Genomic DNA, 9,935 nt, shown 5'->3' with positions numbered 1-9,935 from the left:
ATACAAGAATATAACTACTATAATACTGCCTCATATATACAAGAATATAACTACTATAATACTGCTCCTATATACAAGAATATAACTACTATAATACTGATCCTATATACAAGAATATAACTACTATAATACTGCTCCTATATACAAGAATATAACTACTATAATACTGCTCCTATATACAAGAATATAACTACTATAATACTGCCTCTATATACAAGAATATAACTGCTATAATACTGCTCTTATATACAAGAATATAACTACTATAATACTGCCTCATATATACAAGAATATAACTACTATAATACTGCTCCTATATACAAGAATATAACTACTATAATACTGCTCCTATATACAAGAATATAACTACTATAGTACTGCCTCATATATACAAGAATATAACTACTATAATACTGCTCCTATATACAAGAATATAACTACTATAATGCTGCTCCTATATACAAGAATATAACTACTATAATACTGCTCCTATATACAAGAATATAACTACTATAATACTGCTCCTATATACAAGAATATAACTACTATAATACTGCTCCTATATACAAGAATATAACTACTATAATACTGCTCCTATATACAAGAATATAACTACTATAATACTGCTCCTATATACAAGAATACACAAGAACTAAGTGACTAAGGCCGCAGATTGTGGCTGAAACGCGTCACCTACCTGTCATCATGTCGTGTTACCGCTGAATAAATTATTTCGTATTGCTTGGAACCTGCGCTGGACATCTCTTCATTTTTTTTAATTATACGAGTTGTGGTTCAGTCTCGTCCGAGACGCAGAAAGGGCGTACGAGTGAGCTGTGCCTAATACTTTGGACTTTGTAAGAATATAACTACTATAATACTGCTCATATATACAAGACTATATCTACTATAATACTGCTCCTATATACAAGAATATAACTACTATAATACTGCTCCTATATACAAGAATATAACTACTATAATACTGCTCCTATATACAAGAATATAACTACTATAATACTGCTCTTATATACAAGAATATAACTACTATAATACTGCTCCTATATACAAGAATATAACTACTATAATACTGCTCCTATATACAAGAATATAACTGCTATAATACTGCTCCTATATACAAGAATATAACTACTATAATACTGCTCCTATATACAAGAATATAACTACTATAATACTGCTCCTATATACAAGAATATAACTACTATAATACTAAGTGAGTGGACTTTCTCTCTATAGACACAGATAAATAGCACATAATTCCCCATCCTGGCATATTGTACTAGGATCAGGGCTTAAGTCCTGCAGGAACGTGTGGGAACTGAGTTCCTGCACTTTTTCCACATCAGGATCCTCATTCCCATTAGCAGGAGTCCTGCAGGACCAGCCCTTGAGTGGAAATCTTGGGCGAGTTCCCTTACCTTTTTTCTCAGGACTTGACCCCTGATTAAGATGTTATAAATAGTTCTATTCATTATACTGAATTTTATATTACTATGTTACAGAATAGAAAAAAGGTCTCAGTGCCCCACATAGTGGTCACAAGTGGTATTGCATATTGTCTTTTTGTTCCTGAATTTTGTTATTTTCCTGCCCTGTGATGATCCTCAGGACGTCAGTGACACCAGTTATTGTCTGATCAGAGGATGTTGGAAGTGATAATTGATCCCCTAGGACTTCATCTGTATGAGGGTTTTATGATGACTTTGGGTGACGTTTCTCCTTCTAGCTCTTGGGCCTGGATTTAGCTCCTGTTACATCTGGTTTGCTATGACCCCCTATAGGCCCAGAAGATCGAATGCTTCATGTAAGTCTTCCATGTCATAGGGCGGCTGTATGGGAAGAAGAAGATATAATGGATTAGTCTTCAAGTGATCTTGATCCTATACAGGGCCGTCGCCAGGGGGGTACAGCCAGTACACCAGTAAGGGGCCTGGGCTTTCAGAGGGCCCGGGCCCCGCTGCACCCCCCTGCGGCAGCAGAAGCACAGCAGCAGAAGACCGCTGTGTAAACAGCGGTGTCCTGCTTCTGGATGTACAGTACGCAAATTGTCTACATAATGTACGTACAGGTGATAGCATTTTCCGGCTCCTGTACGTTCATTACGCAAATCGCGTACGCAATGTACGTACAAGAGCGTACAATGCGCTGCATGCCCTGTGATGGTGTAATTTCATCACGCAGCCTGCAGGAGAAGTCCTGCGCCGCTCCAGAGGCTGCTGACAGACTGGCCTCAGCGCAGGAAGAGCAGGCGAAAAGGTGAGTTAATGTTTATTATTTTTTTTTAGAGAATCTATGTGAGGGGCATTATTACCTAACTGGGGGCATTATTACAAACCTGGGGCATCAGCTATGTGAGGGGCATTATTACCTAACTGGGGCATTATTACAAACCTGGGGCATCAGCTATGTGAGGGGCATTATTACCTAACTGGGGGCATTATTACAAACCTGGGGCATCAGCTATGTGAGGGGCATTATTACAAACCTGGGGGCATTACCTGCTACCTACCTACTAGGGGCAATATCTACTGGGGGCATTACCTATTATCTATCTACAGAGGGCACTACCTACTGGGGGCATTACCTACCACTTACCAGGGGCATATCCTACCTCTGTACCTACCTAATGGGGACATTAACTAATAGGTGAAGGGGAATTACCAAGGGGGGGGGGGGGTGATGGGGGGCCCAGGCCTGAAGCTGTGTAAGGGGCCCCGAAATTTCTGATGGCAGCCCTGATCCTATATACACTGGCTATGATCTGTCCTTGGGTTGCCCACATATTCGGAAAAATTTTTAGGGCCTTTTAGTAGTGTCAACCAAGGCCAGATTATGATATGGGCAAAAGGGGTACTTGTGACTGGGCCTCAATAGCCCTCAATACAATAAAGCACTTCCTGCTCTACAAGCTGAGCCCACTTAGTTTATGGCACAGGTATCTGGGCACTGCATGGCGATGTTTTTTTATTTGAATAGTTTTTATCTCTTACCAATAGTCAAGATTTTTTTTTCTCTTTCTTTTCTTCCAAAATAATGGAGCCATAACCAAGATACAGCCTTTAAAGGCATGATGCCCCCTCCCATAGACTTGCATTGAGGGGGCGTGGCCGTGACATCACGACTGTGATGTCACGAGCCTCCACCCCGCATTGCCAGTCATCCGGCATGGAGTAAAGTTCGCTCCCTGCACTGGATGTCTGGGGTGTCTCAGCCGAGATCGTGGGGTACCCAGCAGCGGGACCCCTTCGGATAGGGGATAAGCTGTCTAGGGGCGGAGTACCCCTTTAAACTGTTGTACACACCTCTAAGATACGCCTCAGTTTCCTTGAGAGTCTCACTGAGTTTTCGTGCAAGCCATCCCAAGCCTCAAATCTTCGTTCCCGGGTCTCCACAAAGGTGTTCCAACAGTAAAAGTAGTCTGAGAAAAAGTGAGCGAAACAATACGAAAGATTAAGCATGTAAGAAATGTTGTGCTCAAGCACCATACAGATCTAGCAGAGCTGGATTTGTCATTTAACAAAATCTGTGAGAACCAACAGACATCATAACGACTATTGGTATTGCTAAAGGGGTATTCCCAATCGAGACATTTATGTCCAGGACCCAGAGGTGGGACCCGCTTCTATCTCAAGATCAAGGCCCCTCCCACCTAATGACCGGGCCAGTCATACCTGTATGACCAAGTCATTTTTTTCCCTTTTTCATCAGTGTATTCGAATTGCCATAACCTCTTTTTTCCCATCAAAGTAGCTGTATGTTTTATTTATAAAAATTTTTGTGTGATGAATTTTATTCTTCTGTTAAACCATTTTTGATACATCTATGTTTTTTTTTTATAATTTTTTTTTTTTACTTCATATAAAAAAATAATAAATGTGCCAAGATCTTGAATGCTTTTATGCCATGAAGTAAAAATAAAAAATAAATTACTTTATTCTACGGGTCAATATGAATGTGGGAATACCAAATATGGCTAGTTTTTTGTTTTTTTTTGAGCAGTTTTGTAGAATAATAATGAGTTTTATGGAAAAAAAAAAAGTTATTTTTGTGTTGCAGGCAAACCTTTTTTTAGTGTTATTCATAAACTGTGTTGTACATTTTTTTTTTCTGTATAGGAAGAGTTGTGGGATTTTGTTTTTCTTTGATCCACTTTGGGGCACAAGTCATAGCCTACCTTACATGATTTTATTTATTATTCATTTATTTTTTGTAGGAGGGAATAAAGTAAAAATGCAAATCTGAATTTTTTTTTTATGTCAAATGGTATAGATAATAATAATTTTTTTGTAGAAATAACATTTCATTAGGATAGCCGTGGTACCATACATGTATACCTATTTTTATAATGAACCTTTAAAAATACCGGTAAATAAATAATAAAAAATAACAATAATAATATTAACAAATATATATATATATATATATATATATATTTTTTTTTTTTATAAATCTGTATTTCCCAGTGATTTTTTAAAATTGACACATCATGAAGACATGTCAAAAGTTTTAAAGAGCTATGCTCTTCTCTCCTTGTCTCTCCTAGCTGCAGGATAGATTCTATGGGAAGTCTATGGAGCACCTGAGAAATCAAATCTATTGTCTGTAATATATTTGTATATCTAATTTGTATGTCAAAACAATTACACTTCAATTAAATGGGTACTCTGGTGGGGAACAAATGTTTTCAAATCAACTGCCTTCTGCATCAACTGGTGGCAGAAAGTTATACAGATTTGGAAATTACTTCTATTTAAAAAAAAAATCTTAATCCTTCCAGTACTTATCTGCTGCTGTATACTCCAGAGAAAGCTGTGTATTTCTTTTCTGTCTAACCACAGTGCTCTATGCTGCCACCTCTGTCCGTGTCAGGAACTGTCCAGAACAGGAGAGGTTTGCTCTGGGGATTTGCTCCTTCTCCGGGCAGTTGCTGACACGGACAGAGGTGGCAGCATTGAGCACTTTGGTCAGACCAGAAGGAACTACATAACTTCCTCTGTAGTACACAGCAGCTGATGAGTACTAGAAGGATTAAGATTTTTAAATAGAAGTAATTCACAAATCTACATAACTTTCTGGCATGAGTTGATTTGAAAAATGTGTTTTCCACCGGAGTACCTCTTTAAGGTATATATGTCCGAGACAGAAGTACTCCTTAATAGGCACCATTATTCATCTAATATCTTACCTTTGTAACTCATTACCGCCAGTCTTACCCCTGCTTTCTGCAGTTTCCGCAGACCCTCCGGCTCGGCGTTGCGCTCCTCACAGAAGTACAGTCTGGCGCTGAAGATGCGGAGGGTCAGGTTAGGGTGATTAAGGAGAAACTCAGCAGTGCGCCTCGCGCAGTCACAGCATGGGCTCCACGAGCTGAACCAGGTGACCCGGAAGGCCCTGTTTGGATCGTGCCCCAGCCAGAGGGACAGGTATCGTAGGAACAGGATCTCGGCATGGCAGTTACTCCGATTGCGCAGATAACCGAAATCCATGGCGCAGGAGACTGAGCTGTAGCGGCGCTTGACAATGTAACACAGGTAAGTCTCGTGCCGTCCTCGGGCCCAGCGAAGGTTCTTGTAGTGGTACAGGAACTTGTTACGCTTCAGTAGCATACTAGAAGGTCAAGGGAGTTTGTAAAATAAGATGATCAGTGAACTAAACAATGTATTTGTGCTGGTATCAGCCTGGAGTCCAAGCTGAGCATTGTCTAGACTTAAAGGGGTACTCCGGTTATGAAAAACTTATGGGGAGGGGGAATGTGGATGGGGAAAAAAGTGTCTGATTGCGAATGTTTGGTTGGGCGCTGGGGGCATCCAACCACTGGGAATCCCCTTCAGAACTGGGCCTGCTGTACAGTTCAGAGTACAGCTTATGCTGGGCAGGTAGGGTTGCTACCTGGCCTGTATTTTACCAGCACAGCCGGTATTTTGGCCGCCCTGCCAGTATTTTTATATAAAAATATCGGCCATGCAATGGCCGTTATTAATCCAACCAATCCTCCAACTCCCAGTATGTTGCACCATTTACTAGTGTTTTCCAACCAGGGAGCCTCCAGGAGTTGTAGTTTTGCAACAGCTGGAGGCACCCCTGGTTGGGAAACACTGACCTTTACTATATACTACTACAGTGGGGATCAAAAGTTTGGGCACCCCAGGTAAAAATGTATATTAATGTGCATAAAGAAGCCAAGGAAAAATGGAAAAATCTCCAAAAGGCATCAAATTACAGATTAGACATTCTTATAATATGTCAACAAAAGTTAGATTTTATTTCCATCATTTACACTTTCAAAATAACAGAAAACAAAAAAATGGCGTCTGCAAAAGTTTGGGCACCCTGCAGAATTTATAGCGTGCACTGATCCTTTGCAATGCTGAGACCTGCCAGTGTCATGGATTGTTCTCAATCATCATGTGGGAAGACCAGGTGATGTCAATCTCAAAGGTATTAAATTCCCAGACTCATCTGACCTTGCCCCAACAATCAGCACCATGGGTTCTTCTAAGCAGATGTCTAGAAATCTGAAACTGAAAATTGTTGACGCTCACAAAGCTGGAGAAGGCTATAAGAAGATAGCAAAACGTTTTCAGATGTCAATATCCTCTGTTCGGAATGTAATTAAGAAATGGCAGTCATCAGCATCAGGAACAGTGGAAGTTAAAGCAAGATCTGGAAGACCAAGAAAAATATCAGACAGAACAGCTCGCAGGATTGTGAGAAAAACACGTTTGACTGCACAATCCCTCCAGAAAGATCTGGCAGACACTGGAGTTGTGGTACACTATTCCACTATAAAGAGATACTTGTACAAATATGGTCTTCATGGAAGAGTCATCAGAAGAAAACCTCTTCTACGTCCTCACCACAAAAATCAGCATTTGAACTTTGCAAGTGAACATATAGACAAGCCTGATGCATTTTGGAAACAAGTTCTGTGGACCGGTGAGGTTACAATTGAACTTTTTGGCCAGAATAAGCAAAGGCACGTTTGGAGAAGAAGGGGAACAGAATTTAATGAAAAGAACCTCTGTCCAACTGTTAAGCATGGGGGTGGATCAATCAAGCTTTGGGGTTGTATTGCAGCCAGTGGCACAGGGAACATCTCACGAGTAGAAGGAAAAATTGATTCAATAAAATTTCAGCAAATTTTGGATGCTAACTTGATGCCATCTGTGAGTGAAAAAGCTAAAATTAAAGAGAGGATGGCTTCTACAAATGGATAATGATCCTAAACACACCTTGAAATCCACGGGGGATTACATCAAGAGGCGTAAACTGAAGGTTTTGCCATGGCCTTCACAATCTCCTGACCTCAACATAATTGAAAATCTATGGATAGACCTTAAAAGAGCAGTGTGTGACAGACAGCCCAGAAATCTCAAAGAACTGGAAGACTTTTGTAAGGAAGAATGGGAAAAGATACCTTAAACAACAATTGAAAGACTCTTGGCTGGCTAGAAAAAGCGTTTACAAGCTGTGATACTTGCCAAAGGGGGCAGTACAAGATATTAACTCTGTAGGGTGCCCAAACTTTTGCAGACGCCATTTTTTTGTTTTCTGTTAATCTGAAAGTGTAAATGATGGAAATAAAATCTAACTTTTGTTGACATATTATAAGAATGTCTAATCTGTAATTTGATGCCTTTTGGAGATTTTTCCATCTTTCCTTGGCTTCTTTATGCACATTAATACAAATTTTTACCTGGGGTGCCCAAACTTTTGATCCCCACTGTATATAGTCCAACATGCTGGGAGTTGTAGTTTTGCAACAGCTGGAGGCACCCCTGGTTGGGAAACACTGACCTTTACTATATACTACTATATAGTCCAACATGCTGGGAGTTGTAGTCTTCATTTGGGGCAGCTGCTGAGCCACAGGCTGTATAAGGGCATGCTGAGAGTTGTAGTTAGTCACCAACTGCAACTCCCGAATTTATTTTTAAAAAAGCATAAAAAAAGTAATATCAAAACAAAAATGGTCCTGTTAAAAACTGCAGATCGGGGCACAAAAAATGAGCTCTCCGTATAAGGTGAGGTCCGTATAAGGAGAAATAGAAAAGTTATAGGGGTCAGAATAGGACAAAATCTCCCCCGCATATGTGTATCCTGTGATGTCACGTCTATATAATTAATTATGCAAATTAGCATGGCCGGTATGTTTTTTTGCAAGAAAGGTGGCGACCCTATGGGCAGGAGGTATACAAATCTCCTCCCCGGCAACAATATACTGTAAACCAATGATCTGTACAAATCGCTTGTTTACTTTAACACCTTGCTGGGCTGAGCGAGATGTGCTGGCCCAGCAAAGAATGAGTTAACTATCCCTTATTGTTGTGGTATACATATACAGCCATCTAAATGCATGTTTATATATGTATACTGTGGGCAGAGACAATCACTTACCCTCCAGGGGGATAAGTGAGGCTCTGTTCACAATATAGTATGCCTTTTTGTATTAAAATGGAACGTTAAAAATCTATAATGTTAAAGGAGTACTCCGGTGCTGAGCGTTCGGAACAAATAGTTCCGTAGAGCTGGCGCCGTGGCTCATGACTTCACGGCCCCGCCCCCTCTTGACGTCACGTCCCACCCCCTCGATGTAAGTCTATGGGAGGGGGCGTGGCGGTCACCACGCCCCCTCCCATAGACTTACATTGAGGGGGCGGGACGTGATGTCTCGAGGCACGGGGCCGTGACATCACGAGCCCCGATGCCGGCTCTAAGCTTTCGGAACTATTTGTTCCGAACGCTCAGCACCGGAGTACCCCTTTAACAGTACCTTTCTGTCAATGAATGATGGGAGTTCCAGTTTAGCAACAGCTGTAGGCCCGCTGTTTGGAACACACTGCTTTATACACTTGGAGGCCAAAAATAATGTACTAATCAAGTTTTTTCTGTTTTTTTGTTTCTTCTTGTTTCAGATTCGTGTATGTGGTGGACTACATTGGATCCATTGGACTACGTCGATGACAAGCGTTTTTTTATTTTATTTTAAATAAAATGGTTAATGAGGGCTTGTTGGGGAGTGTTTTTTGTAATCCTTTGTTTGTCACTTACCACCCTAACTCCTGAGTGATCACTACTTACCTCCTAACACGCCGTGGGCAGGGCGGCTTGGAAAGGTCAGCAGACTCTACTCACGCCATTTTAACTAAAGAGGTGTACTGAAGTGATCTTTTCCCCCTTTGGTATGTGCTGTTCCAAGTGTTGATACATTTGGTGCACATACACCAGCTCTAAATACAAAAAAGAGTGTAGGAAAACACTGGGGGGAGATTTCCTAAAACCTGTCCAGAGGAAAAGTTGCTGAGTTGCCCATAGCAACCAATCAGATCGCTTGTTTCATTTTTCAGAGGCCTTTAGGCCTCTGAAAAATGAAAGAAGCAATCTGATTGGTTGCTATGGGCAACTCAGCAACTTTTAGGCCTCTGAAAAACGAAAGAAGCAATCTGATTGGTTGCTATGGGCAACTCAGCAACTTTAGGCCTCTGAAAAACGAAAGAAGCGATCTGATTGGTTGCTATGGGCAACTCAGCAACTTTAGGCCTCTGAAAAATGAAAGCAGCGATCTCATTGGTTGCTATGGGCAACTCAGCAACTTTAGGCCTCTGAAAAATGAAAGAAACGATCTAATTGGTTGCTATGGGCAACTCAGCAACTTTTAGGCCTCTGAAAAATGAAAGAAACGATCTAATTGGTTGCTATGGGCAACTCAGCAACTTTTAGACCTCTGAAAAACGAAAGAAGCGATCTGATTGGTTGCTATGGGCAACTCAGCAACTTTAGGCCTCTGAAAAACGAAAGAAGCGATCTGATTGGTTGCTATGGGCAACTCAGCAACTTTAGGCCTCTGAAAAATGAAAGCAGCGATCTCATTGGTTGCTATGGGCAACTCAGCAACTTTAGGCCTCTGAAAAATG

General features: G+C 40.8%; 1 protein-coding gene across 1 annotated transcript; it reads right to left on the bottom strand.

Moving 5' to 3' along the window:
* Positions 1 to 1,134: 1,134 nt before the first annotated feature.
* On the bottom strand, positions 1,135 to 9,346 carry AICDA (activation induced cytidine deaminase). The gene is made up of 4 exons (XM_056532367.1): positions 9,103 to 9,346; positions 5,207 to 5,628; positions 3,324 to 3,439; positions 1,135 to 1,850 (listed from the first exon to the last, which is right to left on the bottom strand). Exons 2-4 carry the CDS (start codon positions 5,625 to 5,627, stop codon positions 1,797 to 1,799), a joined length of 591 nt encoding a protein of 196 aa, XP_056388342.1. The 5' UTR covers position 5,628; positions 9,103 to 9,346; the 3' UTR covers positions 1,135 to 1,796.
* Positions 9,347 to 9,935: the final 589 nt, after the last annotated feature.

This window comes from Hyla sarda, chromosome 7 (assembly GCF_029499605.1).
Source record: "Hyla sarda isolate aHylSar1 chromosome 7, aHylSar1.hap1, whole genome shotgun sequence".
Classification (NCBI taxonomy): Eukaryota; Metazoa; Chordata; class Amphibia; order Anura; family Hylidae; genus Hyla; species Hyla sarda.
This window is presented reverse-complemented; position numbering and strand designations above follow the sequence as displayed.

What these genes read in the sequence shown, in the direction of transcription:
- AICDA (XM_056532367.1), bottom strand. Translation starts at nt 5,627, where the DNA reads ATGCTACTGAAGCGTAACAAGTTCCTGTACCACTACAAGAACCTTCGC. An exon ending in GGCGGTAATGAGTTACAAAG is followed by an intron (nt 3,440 to 5,206) that starts GTAAGATATTAG and finishes ACTTTTTCTCAG; the next exon opens with ACTACTTTTACTGTTGGAAC. An exon ending in AACTGAGGCGTATCTTAGAG is followed by an intron (nt 1,851 to 3,323) that starts GTGTGTACAACA and finishes CTTCCCATACAG; the next exon opens with CCGCCCTATGACATGGAAGA.